At 43.9% G+C, this 21506-nt stretch overlaps 1 protein-coding gene across 1 annotated transcript; it reads right to left on the bottom strand.

The window, feature by feature from the left end:
* Nucleotides 1-8728: 8728 nt before the first annotated feature.
* LOC134554543 (deleted in malignant brain tumors 1 protein-like) lies at nt 8729-20281 on the bottom strand. Its single transcript, XM_063405147.1, has 15 exons — nt 20203-20281; nt 18645-18689; nt 16938-16976; nt 16555-16566; nt 16074-16376; nt 15684-15713; nt 15248-15295; nt 14377-14530; nt 13258-13472; nt 12421-12456; nt 11851-12001; nt 11293-11504; nt 10869-11041; nt 9830-10218; nt 8729-9117 (listed from the first exon to the last, which is right to left on the bottom strand). Exons 1-15 carry the CDS (start codon nt 20264-20266, stop codon nt 8832-8834), a joined length of 2157 nt encoding a protein of 718 aa, XP_063261217.1. The 5' UTR covers nt 20267-20281; the 3' UTR covers nt 8729-8831.
* Between the last annotated feature and the right edge of the window lie 1225 nt (nt 20282-21506).

The following is a 21506-nucleotide window of genomic DNA, read 5'->3' on the forward strand; positions in this document are numbered from 1 at the left end:
TAAATTTGATTCAAACTTAGCTACAAGACACTACTGCAAAACAATGATCATTTCATCACACTAAATTCACTTCAACAAAAGTAATATTTAATTGTGGTATGGATTGGTTCATATTGTTAATAAAACAATCTGATGTTATCTAATTTCAATCTTTCTTCTAATCTTTGCAAAGGGTTGGTTAAACTGGCCTGTGAGTGCCATGCATAGACCCAGAACAGCAAAGTGAGACATGCTTGCTCCTACCTTTTTGGGAAGAATGTATTTTGTGTAGGTCGGGTGAGATGGCATCCAGGAGTGCTGCATTTAAGAGGAGTAACCACAGCAAGTCCCTGGTGGCACCCATCTTGTCAAGAGATCCCAGCAAAACCAAGAGTTAGAATTTATACTCTGCACTGGTAAAAGACTGGAGCTCCCAAGGTCAGCCTGGCCCATGCTATGTCTGATTTATGATGCAGTATTTTTTATGATTATCTGATCTTTACAGAAAGATTACATAGGAGTGGTAAAGTTTCCATTTCCTAGATAATTTGTCTTACTAAGAGGAAAAGTAGCTCTATGTCAGCCAAGACCATGATATGCCTTTATTTTAAATTATCTTAACTGCATGTGCAGGCCCAGAGTTACCTTTGGAACCAGACTGGTGAATATATGTCTGTCTTTGCCTTAACCATCCCAATTTTATTTATTTATTGCTAACAGCTAATTGCTTGATTTTGCAGACTGTAACGTTTTGCAGGATGAGGCAGCAAATTCACAGCAGTTTTCTGACAAATTCTTCAGCAGAGAATCCTGGTCTCATAAATGTTTGTATTTTAGCTCTCCACTTGAAATTGTAGATTTGTTTCCCTGCTGTTTGTACACAAAAAAACCCACATCATAAATGGTATTAAGTCAGGAATCAAAAGCAAATTCATGCCAATTTATTGTAACATACCCTAAGTGGACCTCACCTGTGGGCCTCTGTTGAGCTTGCTCTGCTTCACCAGTGTCTTCCCTCAATGTACAACTATGGTCCTTGGATTCATCTGCCAGCAGGACTCCCTTCAATCCCTTGAATAACACAGTTTATAAAAGGAAAAGAAGGATGAATTGAAATCAAAAGTAATGTTGAGCTGCTTTCCTTAGTTGGTCTGTGTGAAGTCCTAATGGAGTTGCAGATGAACTGGGGGCAGGACAGCCCACAGTCCTGTCTGCTAGGACCATTATATCACATTTCTGCTGGTTCTGCTCACCTGATGAGGAGAAATAGAAGCCAACTAGAAACAGGCTAGTTGTTGGTCTAATATTCTTTTCATTGCACCATGTCCAGGCTGTCTCTGCTCATTTTGGCTACGAGACCAGCTACAACCAAACTTCAATAGCTGGACATAACTCAATATTCCTGCTGGTGTATTCCAACCTTCCTTCTGTAGAAAAGCACAGCTTGGGTCTAGAACAAGGGGAATAAGGAGTACTCTTCCTGCAAAGGTTCACAGTGCCTGAATAGAGGAAAGAAAGACAAAAGGCCAGAGTCCAGAAACAAAACCAGAAGCTGTTAAAGCCGTTACTGAGAAGAGCAAGCAAACTGGAGGACAATGGTAAATACAACCGATTGTACTCACATGTTAATAAAGAAATGGAGGCCTGAACATTGCTATTCACAGCTCTACTGCTCCTGACTGCCTGACAAGAGCAAAAACAATACCATGTGCTCAGTGGAGTGATCACACACTCATTGGGAGGGGCTCATGGGGTCAATCCTGCTTCAAGGTTCTTGAAAAATGAGCTGGACTGGTCTCAGTGGTGCCCGGTGGCAATGGGTATGAACTGAAGTTCAACAAACTCTAATTAACATAAGGAAAGAGAATTCCACTGTGAGACTGGACAAGCAGTAGAATAGGTTACCCAGTAATTTTATAGATTCCTCAATTCTTCAAAATATTCACACCAACTGGACACAGTCCTGAGCATCTTGTTTTCTTTGACCCTGCTTTGAGCACAGGGATGGATTTGAGGATCTCCAGGTTGTCCAGCCATAGCTGCTTTGAGACATCATGAACAGAAAATTTATGGATGATATTAAGGAGTTTCAACAATAGAGGAGGACTAAATGCACAGTGGTTAAATGTATCCACAATAATTAAATCTGCTAGCAAGGTTCATGGGCACATGAACGTGTCAGGCTACTTCCTGGGTCTCACCAGTTTCAGATTACTGGTGCAATTCTGGCTCTTCCAGTAAGTGTTTTTTAATGTATATGAGGACCTATGCCTCAATAACAGGCACCTTTGATTGGTAAAATTCCAATGTAGTCTACAAAACGTGCCTCAGATTATCTGTCTTATCTATTGCACATACTGAGATCAGAGCAGCAGGAAGTTTTATGCAAAACAAAGTACCATAAAAGTCCACGAGTTATGAGACTGCTTTCCTGCTAGCAGATCAGCAATCCATTGCTGTTCTCACATCAGGAATAAATGAAACTTTTGCCTTAGCTCTTGACCACTTATCAGTGAGATAAAATACATGTGATCAAATTTGTCTTACCGTAATCAAAAGTCTTGAGACACAGGAAATCTTAAGACATTTTTCCATGAATATCAACCTCAATTAATGAACAACCTGTTTTTTCAGAGGTCAGCTGCTTGCTGGAACAAGTGTTCAGTAAATTACACTGTTACAGTTGGATTAACAACCATATGTTTTCTATGCAATTTCCATCAAAAATTTCAGAAGTTTCAAACTGTTGAATTTTTCAATCACAGTTTTCATTTTTTAAACACTAGAGAAAGCTCTGCTATGTTCATTGATCAATCAATGTCTTTCAGTTTAGGAAAGGAATAAGAAAACTTACTTGCAATAACACTCAGTGCTGTAGATCTGTGTATTGGTGTTCTATCATATACTTCTTGCAGGAGGGAGCTTGAACAAAATTAGTCTGTCTGTATCTGCCAGGAATGCTCTTCAAAACTTCAATTCTTCTGTCTGTCCCTATTAATTTCGTGTTGTATCAGCTGGCCTATACCCTGCCAAGGGAACAACCAGCACTCAGGCTTTTAGTCTCCTTTTCTTCATCCCCACAAAAGGAAAAATGTTCGAAGTCTAAGAAAGGAGCAAAAGTAGATATCTTATGAAAAGCCATGTGCAGGTGAAATCAATCTGTACACCACCTGTGCCTGTGCCTGACATTTGGGTCGTTTCCCAGGTGTCATGTCCTCAAAACTTCATGTATGAACAGACCTGCACTTCCCACATGACATATGTGCATTTTTGTCACATAATGAAGGAATGTCCCAACAGTCAGAACTGCCTGTATTTGAAGGGTTTCTGACAGAGTGTGAGAATAACCTTGGTGGATGCTTCCTATTAGGCCTTAAGTGACCCTGCAGCTGAATTCTTTCCTACTGCTTTATAGCTGATACAAAAACCTGGCTTTTGACCTCCAGCCCCTTTTTATACTCCTCTATTCAAATCACCCTTAGTTCTTTGAAGTGTTTTTAGCTTTAGTGTTCATTTAATGCCGGTTTCCTTTCTGAGTTGTACTGAGAGAAAGAGCACCTGATCTGGGGGAGTCTGAGGCAAATGGATACTGAAAGAGAAGGTGTGAACACAGAAACAACCTGGCTCCAAGAGTTCCAGCTCTCTTCAGTGTTACCATCTGTTCACCTTCTTGCCCTGACCTTTCCTTTAAGCCAGAAGGACCAGCAGGAAGGAAATGATGCTGCCAGTTGCCAAAGGGAATGGCTCAAGGAAAGTCAGTTCTTCACGTGAAAAAATACTGAAGTGCAGGAAAAGCCACTTGTGCTCAGAAGAGAGAATCCATCAGAGATGTTGTGCTGCTGCTGGGTGCTTTATGATGTACATCTAAACCTAAATGAGTTTATAGAGGAAAGTAATATGCATTTCTATCTGTGTGAAAGATCTTTTCAAAGCGAGAAACAGAAAAGAAATCAGTCATTTGGCAGTTTCACAGTAATTACTTCCCAGCACCAATCCATTTATAAGGTCTTGCTCAACTTTTATGATACTTTAAAGCTGATACAAACTGATGAACATCAAAGTCCTCCTCCAGAAAGCTAAAACTGACCTTATATACACCATTTTATCTAAATGCTTTTACCCATTCTGGCTCTTTTCAAGAATCTGTTTCTATGTCTACCTTTAGTCAGCCTCATTATTTCTTCCTTTGTTCTCACAACTTGACAAGAATTACATATTTCTGCAGCCTTTTAATTGCCCATGGGCTTTGAAAATGTATTTAAAATTAATTCTTTGGCCAGGATATTACATCTTTTTCAAGGATTTTTGTTCATCCTATATACCTCTCAGAAATTATCAAAATTAAAGAAATTATATTAAATCAATTTTCCTTCTGGTTAAACACAGAAATGCAAAGAAAAAGATGAATTAAACTATTTTTAAAATAATAAACTGTATTTACTTGGAATGTTAGTGGATTAAAAGAAAAAAATATTACTAAATTTCTGTATGTATAGTGTTTAATGACATTCAAAATCTAATACAGTAAGAATTCCTATTTGTGATATGACTGTGGTACCCTGTCTCACAGTACTTGTTGTTTCAAGTCTATTTATGTGCAGAGAAACACCTGTGGTCCCAAGGGCAAGAAAAACCACATTAAATTTATGTAATGTTCTTCATCCTAAAGAAGCCAACTGCACTCAAGGTCTTGATTCCCAAACATGTAATTTTACATTTCTAGCTGAGAATGGTTTTGATAATTTCCCCACTCAGCCCAACTTATTCAAAGTCTTCCCAGAAATTCCCTGGACAGCAGATGTCTACATGTGCTGCTCCATGCTTTGTCTCTTCTAGGAATTTTTTCTTTCAAAGCTTAAAAAACAGAAAAAACCCCAGAGAGCCATAATGAAAAAGCCAGGCTTACTGGTTTTGTATTTTCTCTGATCAAAGCCCCAGAAATTTATACCTTTTGTTTAAAAAATGTGTGTCTTGATTTGCCATTTAAACTAGAACTAGATTTTTCTTTGTATCTATCATAAATCTTTAAACTTATTAATACTTTTTGCATTCTTCTTTGTTCTAATCAAAGATGTAAAAACATCAAGCAGTTTATCTTAGGAATGTGCAGCTTTAATAATTAAAATCTGCACCAAAGAAAAAATTACCAATTAACAAAATAAACTTCTTTCTATCTGCAGTCCAGTGCTCAGTGCGACACAATCTGGTTTTCTGAGCTGCATGTTTTATTTTCTCTGAATCACACTTGTAGCAAGATAGAAAACAAAGTGTAGTATGTGCCATTTCCTTTCACATTTTACTTTTCCCCACCTAACTGGGCAGACAATTTCTGCCAGTGTGCTTTTTGTGGTGTGAGGGAGGCTCTACATCTGACCAATGACAACTGCAAATACATCTCACCTTACTCCCCACAATACAAGGCATTCTATAACAATTCGTAGTCACAGAAGAGAAGTTAGTTAATTTTGCTACAGTAAATGAAACCAGTTTTACACATATATTGCTGAATTAATTACTGCAGGATGGCAAATATGCACTGACATTTAACTGTGAGACAAAAGAAACCATTAAAATTAAATATTTGAATTAGCAAATGTTTAAAAAAGTTATGTGCATAACTTTTCTACTATGACTAGTCTCCAAAATTTTTTGTAAACCACTGGGGCAGTTAAGTGTTTGCCTTAACCTCTGCGCAACCAGGCCTCCAACACACTTGAAATCCATCCTGAAGATATTTGCTGAAATACTCACTGCTCGAGTGAAGCTCTCAGTTTATAAATTTCACAATGGCAGTGCATATTGAGGGCAAACATACCTCAGCCCCCACACTGGAAAACTCCCAAAAACCAAGCCAGACCGTGCCATACCCTCCTGCACAGTGCAGAGCCTGGCACAAATGGGACATGGCCATGCCACGCCAAGCAGCAGATTTTGTTCTTCACTATTCAAAGCGAGAGATGAGGTCTGCCTGGTGGGCTCCATGCTGTGTTTGCTGCTATATAAATAACCAAGAATTGGTGTAAAGAACAGAGCCCAGAACTTGGCTGCACCATAGTTCATGGGCAGGCACTGGCTGCAGTAACTGGCTGCCCAAGGGCTCCCAGCCTGCTGGAAGGAGCTGGCAAGGCTTGCTCGCCTAAGCCAGGCACTTCAGCAAACATCTCTTTGTTACAGAAGATGAATTTTGTATTGTTCTATTTATCTAAATATAACAGAAAAAATTAAGGGGAAAAGGTGGTGGAGACATCTTGAAATGAGAGGATATAAAAAAAAATTTTATGGCTTTCACTGATATTCAGATATATTAGACTGACTTCAAGCTCAACAAATCATAACAGATCAGATCCACAGAAATGTTTAAAGTACTCTGAAAAGATTCGGCATTGTGTTTGCAAGATAGAATTTCATAATTCTCATCTCTTGCTGTATCCTATCCTCATGCCTGAGCTATAAGCTTTTCTTGAGGATTTCACTGAGCTGCAGCTCTGGCTTTGGTGTTCCGTGGTCCACATGAATACAAGAACACAATGAATCTACTCTGTCCTGTCATAAGGATGGGTGAGTCATCCCTTCAAAAAGAAAAAGACAGTAGCCATTGACTGATTCCATTGTTCTCCTTGTAGCTGTCAGCCTACAGTATAGCAAGATTGGTGTAGATTTGAACCAAGAACTTGAGCTAAGAATGATGATAACATGGCCTTTTACTGAAGTGACCAGCAGCCTTGAAAGAGAAATAAATGCTAATACAAGCCTTTTCAAATAGGGTTTGGTAGAGCATTTCAGGGAAGTGTGGTTAAAAAAAGGAAATGTGAGAGTAGATATCATTTATTAATAATCATCATTTGCATTTATTAATAGCACTATAATGACTACATCATTGGCCCTAAACTTAATGTTTTATATAGAGCTGGAGAAGACATACATAGCCAAGGAATGGTGAGGAGAACTTCAGACCTTAATGTGAGTGTGACCATGCAAATACCTCTTTGGGGCCATTGATACATTTTCTATTCATTCACCAGTATTTAAGAGGGGGAAATTATAGAGACGTGGGGTTTTGCTGCAATTTTGTAGGTTGTGATTGCATGATAATAGAAGATCATCAGAAACCATCAGCTACTCCACTGACTTAAGTCACAAATATTAAACCCCTGTGTGCCACTAGACTTTCATCCAGTTCAATCCTCAGTCCACGTTATCTCCCAGCCCTCTTTTCCTTCAGGAGCCTCCACTGAAAAATTTCCTCCATCTGTGGTGCAATTACTTTATCACACTGGCACACAGTAAGTGAGAGGCATTGAAGTCTGATCTACGCTTTTTTCCCTTGGGAAGTTTTGAACACACTTCCAGCTCCCACTCCTTATGAAACATGTGGTCCAGACCTTTCCCCAGCTCCTTGGCCCTTCTCTGCACACATTGAGGTGCTCCAGCACCTCAATGACATTTTGCAGCAAGAAGCCCAAAACTGGACCCAGGATCTGAGGTGCCCCAGAAGTGCTGGTTCCCTGTACAGGCCACATGATGGCACTCAGGATGACATACATGAGGTATTACAGACAAAAAGTGTTATGCTGTGCTGATCTCACAACATATATAGCTGTATTTTTCACTGGCAGAATCAAGATATCATCATGAGAAGAGGGAATTTATGGTTCATGTACTATGATTAAATAAGAGAGCCTAATATTACAGGGTGGCAACTGATTGGAGGGTTGTTAAACCATCGCTGGTCTTTTGGCTTCCTTCAGTGTTGAGTTGTTATGTCAAGCCCACCTCTTTTCAAGAAGTGAGCCTCCACCAAGGAAAGCCTGTCTGGCTTGGATTTTAATCTTGAATCATCAATGAAATTACTCAGGGCAAGGAAATTGCTCAATCCACCAAATTACTCAATGTGATCAGGTGTTGAGCAAGGTTTACATAATCTGCTATGGAATTATCTTCTTCATTTTCTGCTTCAAGAGAAGCCCATCCAGAGTGAAAACAGTGCCTGAGGGGAGACCTCGTTATGGTCTGCAGCTTTCTCATGAGGGGAAGTGAGGGACAGCACCGATCTGAGGTGGCCAGTGACAGGACTCAGGGGCATGGCCTGAAGCTGTGTCAGGGCAGGGTTAGGTTGGATTTAGGGAAAGGTTCTTCCCCCAGAGGGTCCTGGCACTGCCCAGGCTCCCCAGGGAATGGGGACAGCTCCAAGGCTCCCAGAGCTCCAGGGGCATTTGGACAGGGCTGCCAGGGCTGCACAGGTGGGATTGTTGGGGTGTCTGTGCAGGGACAGGAGCTGCACTGGATGATCCCTGTGGATCCTTTCCAACTCAGGGTTCTATGAACTGCGAGGGGCTGACAGCAAAAATTGAATTATGCACAGGAAACATCAGATGGAACACTCGCTGAATTCATGTTTTCCTGAATGACAAAATAATTCATCTCTGAGAGAGATGAAAAGATCTGGTCATGCTTTATCCCTCATCCTTCAAAATATAAAAAATTGTCCAAAACATAAAAAAATGCTGGAAAATATCATTCTAGATTAACAGATTTCTTGCACTCTAATACATCCAGACTCAGGTGTATATTAATAGAACTTGTTCATAGAACCCAAACTACAGTTTCAACGCTTCAGTTTTACCATTAAGAAAGCAACCAACAAGCTTGAAGATCACGAATTTCACTCCCCATAGAACCACTGAGGTAGCATTTTTGTTATGTGGGGATGACTGATGTGAAGTGGCAGTAACAGACATGAGTCAGTAAGCACATTCCTACTATTTATTCTAGAGCTTCTGGCAATCTAGCAGCACAATTTCTTCCAGAATTCAATTAGCATTTAAAGATGCTATATGTCAAAGGCATCAGCTTTATTCAGATCCCTGTTGACTCCCAGTCTCAGAACCAGGTTCCCAAAGCTGTATTGGGCCAGCAACAACAATCACACTTTCTTTGTCAGAGCTTGCCCCTCTCTTGGACCTTTGAACACAGCCTTGGTAGCATCTGGAAGAATAGTCATAGGCCCTGCACACCACCAGCTCACACTGCAGGTAAACCTCTGGATTGCTCCGAATGAACTGGAAGGCATTGAACCGAAACCGCACGATGTGTCTTTGAGATGAGGAATACTCAGCATAGGTAGGATCTTTGGCACACCTAAAAAGAAGCAAAAAGATCTCCTTCTCATGAATACACACTGCAGTCAGTCATTTACAAGCAACAAAACGCACGACATGAGAAGTGATTTTTAAATATAATGAAAACAGTTTGGAAAGCTGCAAGTGTGAAAACCAAAATGCCTTTCTGAGGCAGAACTGAACCACATTGCCTTCCTTCAGCCTGTTGTGTGTCTGATACCAGGTGTTTGTATGATTCTGTGAAGAAAAATTAACCTTACCTGAGGTATGTCACTATTACTATTAGTATAATTATATAACATATTAATATATTATTATATTGTATTATTTTTTGTTTGTATCTATCACAAATCTTTAAACTTATAAATACTTTTTCCATTCTTCCTTGTTCTAATCAAAGATGCAAAAACATCTTTATCATTATATTATTATTATATTATTATATTATTATAATTTGTAATAATAATAATAATCCATTGTGAATTGGCGATAGCCTTTTAGTCTACTTCTTATTTTAAGCTCTGTGGTGCATGTGTTATATTTTGGGTCAATCCATCCCCTTTTTCCCAGTAAACCCTGAATACTCTTGTCCATTAATTAATTAGAAGCTGTCATTAACATGTGCTATATTCACACTATTCCATCAAATTTAAAAAAAAAAAAAATCTTTAGAAAGAGATACAGGAGTTTGAAGACAGTTGTGTCTGTGATTGTAATGGATAAGAACTCACCCATTTTTGATTAAAACATAGGATCCTGTTGTAAAATTGTGAGGAGTGGGAGACGCCACACAAGTGTCCAGAAATAACGTCAGAAATGGATCAGAGCTGTGCAGGAAAGCTTCCAGGTACAAATTCTGGTTGATGCCTACATAGTAGGGTGAGTCATACACTGGCCGTGAGAAGCTTGAAGAGTCATAAAATGTGAGGTTCACATTGTATCTCTCATACTGAGTTTCATTGACCTCAAAGTTGTCATCCGCAATGTACATCGTCTGTGTCCACGTGTTCTGGAGCATCTTGCAGTTGACATGCAAGAGAAGGTTTCTAGTTCTTGTGATTAATGTACCAGAAGAGGACCCTCTAATAATGTTGGAATAGCTGATTGTGTTGTTGTCTCCCTGTTTGGCACAGAAAATGAAATGCAAAATTAATTCATATAGTCAGGTACCCTATTATGCATTCTAAACTTTGCTGTATCCTTACAGCGATGTGCACTGTAAGAACATTATTTCCCAGAAAATCTGATGTGGAAAAGTTTAACTCTTGTAATTTCTGTTCTCAAGATAAGAATCTGTAATCTTCATAGGGTATTCACTCAGTGCCCACAGTTTTGGCCTAAAAAATATCCACAATAAATGTAGACATAACAGAATTAAATACAACCTGTACAACATTAAGTATGTGAAGAATCAGGTCCAGCACATTACTTCAGCTGGAATCTGGCTACAAAATTTTTAGTCATATTTAGTGAAAGCTTTGAAACCTTTTTAACCATCACACTCAGCCTGAGACCTTGAAACTGCCAAGTATTTGTATCCTTCCACAGCTTATTCCTTCGGAGATTGATAATGGCTGTAATGGAATGCTCTGTTAGCAGAGGCAGGAAATGCAAGTACAAATAGACCTTATCCTTCAGGAGAGAGGGAGGCAACCCATAATCACCAGGACATTTCCAGTCCCTGCAGCCCAATTTGTGCTGGTTTTCTAAGCAGATTCTTCTGTTTGAATTTTTATATCCTCCCGTATTTGTTGAAACGTTCAGTCCTACCTCTCTGACAGTGCCACAGTGATTGTATGGAATGTCGAATGACACATAATTTGATGTAATGTTGGGTGCACAAGAGGGGTCGTTCAGGGTGAGGTTCCAAGCAGAGTAGCCGTGGGACTGAAGGAAGTATCTGCTCACAACCACGTGCATGTAGTCTGGCAAACACAGCAGTGCTAGTGGATGGCAAAGAAAACATGTTACAAGGTCAGGGAAGTGACCAAAAAAGGCTGTAAGTCATGGATTAAATAAACACTGTCTTTTGCAGAAGCAGTTGATACGGCAGAAGGAGTTCAGAATCCAAACCATGGACTTGAATCTCCACGAAAATGCCACAGATATAATTTAAAAGAACACTAATAAGATCAACAGTCAACGAATTAGAAAATAACTGAAGAGCATGTTTCTGCTTTAAAGATGAACTTACTGGTGCTGTCATCAGCTGGAGTAGAGTAATAGGTGGCCTGGAACCCTCTGTACGTGTATCGGGAGTTGCTGTGGAAGCGGACGGTCAGCAGGTTTGAGGACGACCTGTAGGTGCGGTAATATCCAGAACAAATCCTCCCCAGGAGAGGAGACGTGAGCAGGGGCCCGTCGTAGATCTCCACGTAGTCAGAGAGGCATCTGCCACCTTCCATCCTGGGAGGCAACGGAACTATTTAGCTTAATGCTTCATTTTTTTGTTCTTTGTTTTTTGTTTGCTTGTTGGTTTGGTTTTCTAGTCAGATTAACTCTCTATAGCAGAAGAATATATTTGGTTGATATGACTGTCAAATTGTTGGAACAGAAATTGCAGCCTCCAGTTTCTTTCTCAGTAGATGCCAGCCACGTTTTTGACTAAATAAGCAAAAAGGAACACATTTTTCCTCTCCAGATGGACTAAAAGCTTTGATAAAGACCTTTGAAATCAAGTAGGCTTTTGCTCAGTAAGTCCAAATTGTCAGTCCCATACTTTCATCTTCCCAAGCAATAAAATCTTACTTACTGAATATCTCGAAATTCAAGAACGACAAGGAAATTGCTCTTTACTTGTATTTCCCACACGCAATTGGCATTGTTTGGATAATTTCTGGGGTAAAATGGACTCTGTAAGGTACCAGATGAAGAGGAAAGCAAGCCACCACAAGAATAATCTTCTGCAGAGAAAAATACAAGAAGAAAAAGAGATGTATGCACATTTAGGGTTGCGTTTGGACTATGTCTGTGTGACGTTTATGTCTAAACATAGACATAGTGACTTCTATCAGCTTCAGTAGCCTCTCCATTAGGTTCATGTACATCTGAATGCAGGTTAGGAGATGCTAACCACACTGAACACATTTTATAATGCTGATCTGCAGTGCCTGCACCAGCAGGACACAAATATTTGCCACAGAACTGCACAGTTTTTGAGGCTGGCATTCTGGAGTTCAGCTGCTCCTTGAAAAGGGAACCCCCTGTTACAATTGCTAATGACCAAAGGGAAGAGGAAAAGAAAATCAAATTATTTTGTTTCAAAAAAAGAATGCTGATAAATTTCCCTATTCATAAACTTACCCAAGTCCTCCAAACCTACCTGAAGCTGATGGCACAGTGGGAGAAGTACTGGGAGCTGTAGGGAGAGAGCAGCAGGTGAACACTCAGCATTTTGTCTAAGAGAAACAGCCCTCTGGGGGTCACCCCTCCCCAGAAGGGCTCCCAAAGGGACACTGAAACACCAGACCCACAGTCACTGGACACACAGCAGGTCCCTGTATGGCTGCACCTCCAAACCTTCCCCTCCACCCACCAGCCCAGGGTGCAGCTTGTGTTCTGCATGTGCAACAGCTCCCTTCAGCAGGGCCTTGATCTCCTTTGTTAATGGTCAGCAGGGTGGGACAGGGTGGACCCTCAGCCTGTTTGCTGGTGACACCAAACTGGGAGGACGGCATGGTCAAGCAGATGGTGCTGCAGCCATCCAGAGGGAGCCTGGCACTGCAGACAGAGAGCAGCAGCCAGCCTTGCTCCTCCACTGTTCCTCAGCTGCCAGAAGGAGCTCACTGTGCTGTGCCTGAGCACATCAGCTCTCTTTATTTTGGGGAAACAAGAAGTAGCCTTTGGCCTCTGCGGCAATGAGTGTGCCAGGGCTGAGCAACCCCTCTGCCTACAGCATAGGCCAGGAAAATTGATGACAGCTCAGTGGCAGCACTGGGGAAGGTGGAGAGAATCCCATTCCTGCCCATCAGGCAAAGAAACAGTGTCTGGCAGCAGGTTCATGGCCATCCTATCCTGAAAAATGCCCTTGAGACAGGATACCCCTAAGTGGGGCCAGGGGGTCTGGGTGCCCACAAGGTGTTGAGAGCCGCCAGAAGCTCTTTGCAACTGAGTTTGAGCTTCTACCCTGGCAAAGAGTAAAAGCCAGCTCTATTCTTACCCACAGTGCTATTGAAGGCAAGAGAAGATGAGTAGTAGGCGTGGAAGCCTCTCCTGGTGACGCTGCCGTCACTGCGGAACACGACGGTGAGCTGGTTCCCAGACGAGTTGAAGACACGATGGTCGTTCCGGCAAACAAGGCCGAGGCGCCAGCCGTGGGGGGACCCTCCGTCGTACACCTCGATGGCATCGTAGGAGCAGCTGCTGCCTTCCAGCCTGGGGGAGAGGAAGATCTGTCTGCACCACGGGCTGCAGGGCCCAGCAGCACGGCCGCATTCCCAGCGCGGGGGCAGAGGCTGCCAAGGCCCCGCAATGGGGATAAAGCCACTCCTGAGCCCACAGCTAGAGCCTGCCCTGAGTCCACAGCCAGAGCCTGCCCTGAGCCCACAGCCAGAGCCGGCCCTGAGCCCACAGCCAGAGCCAGCCCCGAGCCCACAGCCAGAGCCAGCCCCGAGCCCAAAGCCAGAGCCTGCCCTGAGCCCACAGCCAGAGCCGGCCCTGAGCCCACAGCCAGAGCCAGCCCCGAGCCCACAGCCAGAGCCGGCCCTGAGCCCACAGCCAGAGCCAGCCCCGAGCCCACAGCCAGAGCCAGCCCTGAGCCCACAACCAGAGCCAGCCCTGAGCCCACAGCCAGAGATGGCCCTGAGCCCACAGCCAGAGCCTGCCCCAAGCCCACAGCCAGAGCCAGCCCCGAGCCCACAGCCCCATAATGGGGACAAAGCCACTCCTGAGCCCACAGCCAGCACCACTGCCAAGCCCACAGTCCCACAATGGGGACAAAGCCACCCCTGAGCCCACAGCCAGAGCCTGCCCCAAACCCACAGCCAGAGCTGGCCCTGAGCCCACAGCCCCATAATGGGGACAAAGCCACTCCTGAGCCCACAGCCAGAGCCGGCCCTGAGCCCACAGCCAGAGCCAGCCCTGAGCCCACAGCCAGAGCCAGCCCTGAGCCCACAGCCAGAGCCAGCCCTGAGCCCACAGCCAGAGCCGGCCCCAAACCCACAGCCAGAGCCGGCCCCGAGCCCACAGCCAGAGCCAGCCCCGAGCCCACAGCCAGAGCCAGCCCTGAGCCCACAGCCAGAGCCGGCCCCAAACCCACAGCCAGCCCGGCCAGACTCACTCCACGTCCGTAAACTGGAGCTGGATCCTGCGGGCTGGGTCCCACAGGCTGATGCGCCACACGCAGTAGGAGTTGTCGGGGTAGGGGTTGGGGTATCCTGGGCTCTGGATGGTGCCGGACAATCCCTGAAGTAAGCCACCACAGGAGAAGTTTCCTGAGGAAAAGAGCAGAGCCTGGGCATGGGCAGAGAGCTCTTACCGCATCGCCAGAATCCATCAGAAAAGAACATGGCCCCACCAAGGAGGCTTTGCCACAGCCCCACAGAGATCCTCCCTCCTGGGCACCCCAAAACATCACCCCTGCATCCCCCCAGCCCAGGGCACGGGTTGTGCTCAGCTCATACAGTAACCCAAATCCATGGGGTTGACTGTCCAGTGGGACACCTGGGGAAGGAGATAATCAGACCCCTTAACTCCTCTGGACCTAAATGTGGTCAGTGACAGAGGGGAAGTTGTGCTGGAGGTACCTGGTGCTGCAAGGAGAAATCAGCAGGGTCGACTCCCAGCATTTTTCCTAAGAGATACAACCTGCTGGGAGTCAACCCTCTCCAAAAGCCAGGCTCTTTCCAGTGATGCCCAGTGAGGGGACAAGAGATCAAACTGAAACACAGGAGGTTTCCTCTGAACATCAGGAGACACTTTTTCTCTGTGAGGGTGACTGAGCACAGACAAGGGTTGCCCACAGAGGGGGCAAATAGCCAAGAGCCTTCTGGATATGGTCTTGGGAAGCCAGTTCTGGCTGACCCTGATTTTAGCCAGGGGGTAGGATCAGATATACTCCAGAGATCCCTTCCAACCTCATCATCCTGTGATTCTGTGATGTGTAACTGAGGGCAGAAGCTTGTCCAACCCCATAGCTCCTTTGGGCATACCTGTTGTAGTCCATGACCTGGGGACCATGAATCTGGAGACATTTGGTACTGCAGGGAGAGAGCAGCAGGTGAGCAAGCAGTGTTTTGCCTAAGAGGATCAACCTGCTGGGAGTCCCCCCTCTCCAGTGGGAACCCCACTGAACCAATAAAGCTAAAGCCCATAGTCAGCACTGTAATTTGGCAGGACTGATGTGGCTGCAGTGTCAACTGCACCAGCACTTGCTCAAGGGCATCCCCAATGCAGACCCATGAAGACCAGGGCCAAACCTCTCCCACAGAAGAAGTGGCTGCTCAGTCCCAAAGGACTCCAAGCAATCCCACATCTCCCTGAATGTTAGGGACATTAGCCAGGGTCTGTAAGTGCAGTCTACACAGAGCATCCCAGAGAAAGAAAACCCCATGGAAAAGCCATATATAAACACAAATCTCTGCTTACCTGCTGTTGGAGGCACTGTTATTCCTGAGTCTGGAAGAAGAAAAGCAGAGGGTGTGAGGCACTCAGACTGCTTGGCTCCCCTGGGAGCACATATTTTATTTCATGGAAAGTTATGGAGGGGCCCATGGCGAGGATGGCCTGACTAAAACCCATCCCTCTCCTCACAGCCTGCTCTGGGCAGGAGTGATGCCCAAACCCCACATTTCCCAGGTACAGTCTGCAAACATGAGATTGCTGCTCCCTCTGAAACTCCACCCTCTGCATCAGGGATGTGGACCCGTGACCTGCTGCTGCCCTGCTGAGCACGGAGCAAGGGCTGGACAGCCTTCATCCCACCTCACTCCAGACAGATTTTCTTCAGGAAAATGCCACGAGAACACAGACACCCACCTGAGCATACGACAGAAGCATCTCCATGGTGGCAGACACGGTACTGGTAGGTGTAGGGGCACTGCCACAAGGACGTCTCGTAGCCTGCACACTTCACCTCAGTAAACATGTAGGGGTACGAGTTGTTCGAGGGGAAGAAGTGTGTGGTTGTGAGAGGGGAGCCACAGCCCAGCTGCCTGCACACCACCTCGGCATCCTGCATGTCCCACAGGTACCCACACACCTTCTCCCAGGATCCAAAGTAGTAGATCTCCACATTGCCTGCACACCAGTTGGGCCCATCGCTCAGCCTCAGCTGCACCTCTGAGAGACACAAACCCCTTGGTCAAGCCAGTGGTGCTCTGGGTCCAGGCAATGACATCCCACATCCTCTCTGGGCATGGCTGCATCCACCTGCAGCGCAGCCCAGGGCTGGCAGCCCCTCCTCAGCTCCGCCACGGTGGGATGGAGAGGTTGGGGCAGCAGGGGCAGACAGACTCACCCTCAGCTATGACTGAATCAGTGGAGGAGAACGAGCAAGAAAAAAAAAAAAGGAAACAAAACAGAGAGCAAGAGAATTAGGACTAATTCTTTGGGAGCTGTCAGTGCTCTCTACCCTTCCTCCTGTAAATTAATATCACACTGACAGGCACAAGTGACAGAAGGTCTTTTTCTTTCTAGCTAGGAGGCTGGTTGCTGTAGAGCAAAGCCATCCCCAAATTCTTGCTTCCCAGATAATTTATTTCTCAAGTACATTCCTGCCCCCACCCTAAAGAAAATGTGAGCTTTTTAATCATACTAATTTTTTCCCAAGAATAAATACTGTGACAAACACTTAAATCTATCACTATCATATAAAGTAACAATCTGATAAATTCTACTTACTAGTCGTGGTGTCAGTAGTTATTGGGGGACCTCTTGTTCCTAGAGAGGAAAAAAATAGGACATCATATGTGAAGGTCAACAAGGCAAATTTAACATGAAACTTCCTCAAACCCTGTTTCAGTCTGTAGCAATTTGCAGCCAATGGACTTTAGATCCAGGAGATTTCTGTCTATTTTAATAAATCTCAGCAGTTTTTTCTTCCGTTAACCATCAGCACTCTTTGTGAGCCCAAAAACCTGCAACTGGCCCAGAGAGTGCCTTGAAGTGGGACCAGTTTTCCCAGGTCACCCAGGCCCCTGAGTTGGAAGACAGGGGGAGCAGAATGAAGCCCCCAAAATCCAAGGGGAAACAGTCAGTGACCTGTACCCCACTTGGATATTCACAAGTCTGTGGGGCTGGATGGTATCCACTCAAGGGAGCTGAAAGGAGGTTGAGGCCAGGTGGAGGTCAATCCCTTCTCCCAAGTAAGAGTGATAGGACATAGCCTCAAGTCAGACTGGAGATAAGGGGATATCTCTTCCTGGAAAGAATAGGCTGCTCAGGGCACTGGTGGAGTCACTATCTCTGGAGGGTATTAAAAGACATGTAAATGTGGCACCTGTAGACATGTAAATGTGTGGGACTGCTGGGTTAATGATTGAACCTGATGATCTTAAAGGTCTTTTTCAGCCGGAACAATTCTTTGATTCTGTCTGCTGGTTTCACCTGACCTTATCAGGAGCTGATGGCTCTACTACTGGTATGAGAATAGGCTGTGAAAAAACTGCCTTTCTCCCTTTCACCAAACCAAGAACGAGGAAAACCTCAGCAGAAATGAAGATGACATAAAATGTCTGGGGAAGTAGTCAGAACAAGGCCAGTGACAGGGGAGGCTGCACATCTCATTATTTTCATCGTGCACAGCTGCAGGTACAAAGAGGGGTCTCCAAGAGCTCCCTGTCCCAAGTTCTGATCACATTCCCACCACATCTAAGCTATCTCTCGTTCCCTTCCACTTCCATCACCACTGATTCCACCAACACCACGCAGCTGGTTACAGTGACTGGGTCCGAGAAGGGTTTTCCCTGCTAGGGATGATGGAAAGCCTCCGGGTGGCACTAAGAGATCAGAGGTGACCCGCAGGACAGGGCTCTGGCACGCGGGCAAAGGTGATCTCTTTCCCGGTGTTTTTGTGACAGCAATTAATTGTTATTACCACAATTGGTGACAGTTATTCATTGTTATTACCACAATTAATAACGGCATTTCATGTGAGTCCTGCTCTGTCCCTACACAGGTCACCGAAAAGCCATCTACAAACCTGTTTTCAGCCAAAATTTGTCTCTTTAAGCTGTGCATAACTTTGCTCTAGGCTTTCAGAAACTGCTGCATTTGTATAGCCTCCACTTTTAACCTGGCTTTATTACCCTAAGCTTTTAACCCAAGCCATGATTTAATTAAGCTCTTCTTTGCAGTGATGACTCTCATTCTTTCTGTGAGAGAAGAAACAAATATTCAGTTATATGCTGTGCTTTATCTAACATGTATGTGCTTCCATGTGGATTCTATATTGGTGCATTCAGCATCTGGGACCCCAACCTGCAGGACACTGACTACCCTGATGTGTTGGCTACCACTGGACTAGAAGAGTTTTCATCAGCCTGGAGAGAGAATAGATAGCAAGGCCAACTCTGTAAACAATGTACATTTTTATATAACTTTAAATACCTTTAAAATTATCTGTTGTTAGAGGCATTTTTGTTGGAGAATCTGCTAGTGTTAACACAAGAAACAAAAACCGGAAAAAGACATGTTAAAGGAACGTTACATGAATTAAGTAATGAGGACAAGAAGTTTCCATGCACAGGATCCCCCTGACAAAGGGATGTCAGTGGATTTGCAAGGGAGTGGATTAGCTCCAGCTACTGTTGGGGATAAAAGTCCTGCTCTGTGGACAGCCTGAGAGGTGGGAATATGCCCTCACTAATATCATGTTTGATAAGACCTGTGGCATTGGCTCCTAAACTCACAGTCTATGTGTTTGAAGTGATTTCTGCATGCAGAAGATCTTGACAGGGACAAGTGTAATTTATTCAGATATTAGGAAACTTTCTAACACAGCCCACCACTCTCTGCTCCTCACGCATGCAAGGCTTTAAAAATAAATTAGCTGGATGGTAATGAAAGGGTTAAACAGCAATTGAGTATTTTCCAGCTGAACATCAACATCCCAGCTTAGTTTTCATTATCACTAATTGCACCTCAAATATTTATGGAGGGAGCAAATAATGGGGGCATTAAAAAAACTGAGTCTGGAAACAGTCCTGAATGTTATTTCTTTCTGCTGTGTGTGAGGGTGTGTGTGGGAGCATGGAAAGGGAATGCAAGTTTTTGCTTTTAGTTCATTAGTTCAAGTCAAGTTCATTCCAGAGCTTAACACCTGAAGGAGGAAGGGGTGGAAAGACAGCAGCTGTAGCAACACTTTGGGTGTTTTTCCATCCCTGCTTAGAGGATGTAACAGCACATGCTTAGAAAGAAAGGTCTTGTCTCCTCCAGCACCAGGCTGGCACCCTGCTCAGTCAGGGAAGTCTCACCTGGAAAGGGGGAAAGTGTTTTTTGAATACAAAAAGCTTGTTTCACCCTGTTTTAAATATCCCCCCTCCCAGCAGGCCCACCAATACTTGTATTGGTCCCCAAAGGCATGGAAGTGTCTGGGCAGACCATTGGCTCTGCAACCAAATTAAATTACCCTCCTAACAGGAATTGGCCTATGGGAAATTAGACTAATAAAAAATTACAGTAATTTCCATTATCATCTAATCATTATAATAATAATAGGGACAGGGATAGGTGCCATACCTGTTTTATCTAGGGCACTCTATTATTAAACACCAAAGGGTTAGATGAACAATGTCCCTAATCAAATACAAACCCCGTGGTTTGTACACCTCATCCTCTTTAAAATAAACATGTATTTAGTTCATAAAATACTTATTAGTCTTTAAATCCATTATCACAATATAAATATATCAGGAAACATTATCATTGGTTTTGCAGTACATTAATTTTAATTTCCTTTACTAGGCTCTTTATGAAAAATGATGGAAAAAAATTAACTCCATTAAGGAGTTTTGATAACATTGATTTGCTCAGCTCATAGGTTTGACCTGCTCACGGTTTTCAAAAGAGCTGAGCCATGTTGGTAAATCCTCTTTTAGTCTTAAATCTCAGTGTTAGCCCAAGGTGAAATATAGCTACAAAGGTGATGGGAAGTGAGGCTCTTTACCTGCATCCACCTGAATGTGAAGAATTATCATCACCATCCAAGACAAGATCCTGGTGGCAGCCATCTCCTTGGAGCTCCTGATGCAGGAGGACACCAGAATTTATAGGCAGAGTCCCCAGAGGGTGCAGCCCAGCAGCCCAATCTCTTGTTTCTATCGATCCATACCACACTCCCCGCTGCTCGCGCTTCCGTGACTTCCATTGCCACATGTTTGATTTGCAAACCGATATTTACATCTTCCTGGTTCTACCAGAAGACAACACCTGGCATCTGATCCAGGCACAGCGGAGCTCAAAGGTGGTTGCAGTAGGTGCCATTTGACCATCCCATCCCTCTTTGGCTGTGGAGTTCTCCTGTTGTCACTTATGTAACTTGTCCTTTTCTTGAGTCTGAGCTGTATCTGAGCCAAAGCTGCTTTTTAGGGTGGTGCAAGATGTGCCTTTCTTTTTGTGACTGAACCCGTGGAAGGGTAGGACTACAGTGAGAAACAATCCAAGGGCTTCTGGAAACCCTTTGTGCTCTGTCCTAATAGATGTCACAAAAACATGTAGTAAAAGTGAGTAGATTCCTCTTTTTCTGTTCTCCCCTGTTCATCCCACAGTGTGCTCTAAAGTCACCAGGGCAGCAAGACTCAGGATGTTTAAGCTCTGCAAGTTCATCAAAAGTAACCTTTTGACTTTTGACAAAACCCAAGCCAAACTTCAGTGGTCATTTACTGATCATTGTTAAACTGCACAAAACCTTCCCAGAAAACAAGGGCTGTAAGTCTGGGGATATGGGTAAATATAGAAAATAAGTGAAAATTCATCCCTAATTCTCCATTTCTGGAGCTCTTAAGAACTTGGCAGAACTCTTGACACAGCGGTGCCCCTGAGATTTACAACAGATTTAAGGTAATAGATAAATAAGGGCATCCAATGGAATTTACATTGGATTTTTACAAAGAGGAAGTATCTCAGGTTGGGATGAAGTTTCAGTGGATCCAAGTGCTTATCAAAGAACTCACATTCGTACAGCAATTTGGCAATGTTTGAGCATTATATAAAACCTCAGAATCACAGAACTACTTAGCCTGAAAGAGCCCCTGGTCCAAGCCTCAGTTCAAGGTAGGGTTATCTTCAAAGTTCAATCAATCTTTAAAAAGTCTCAGGGTCTTAGTAATTTGTGTAACTCAGAATATTGCATTTTCTTTTCTAGAGAGAACGTGCAAAAACTTCTGGTAGATAAAAATCTGGCATCCTGGTTGTTCTTGCTGTTAGTTTTGGATTTATTACTGATTGGCAAACAAATCACTCCTCAGAAAC

This window comes from Prinia subflava, chromosome 9 (assembly GCF_021018805.1).
Source record: "Prinia subflava isolate CZ2003 ecotype Zambia chromosome 9, Cam_Psub_1.2, whole genome shotgun sequence".
NCBI classification, from domain to species: domain Eukaryota; kingdom Metazoa; phylum Chordata; class Aves; order Passeriformes; family Cisticolidae; genus Prinia; species Prinia subflava.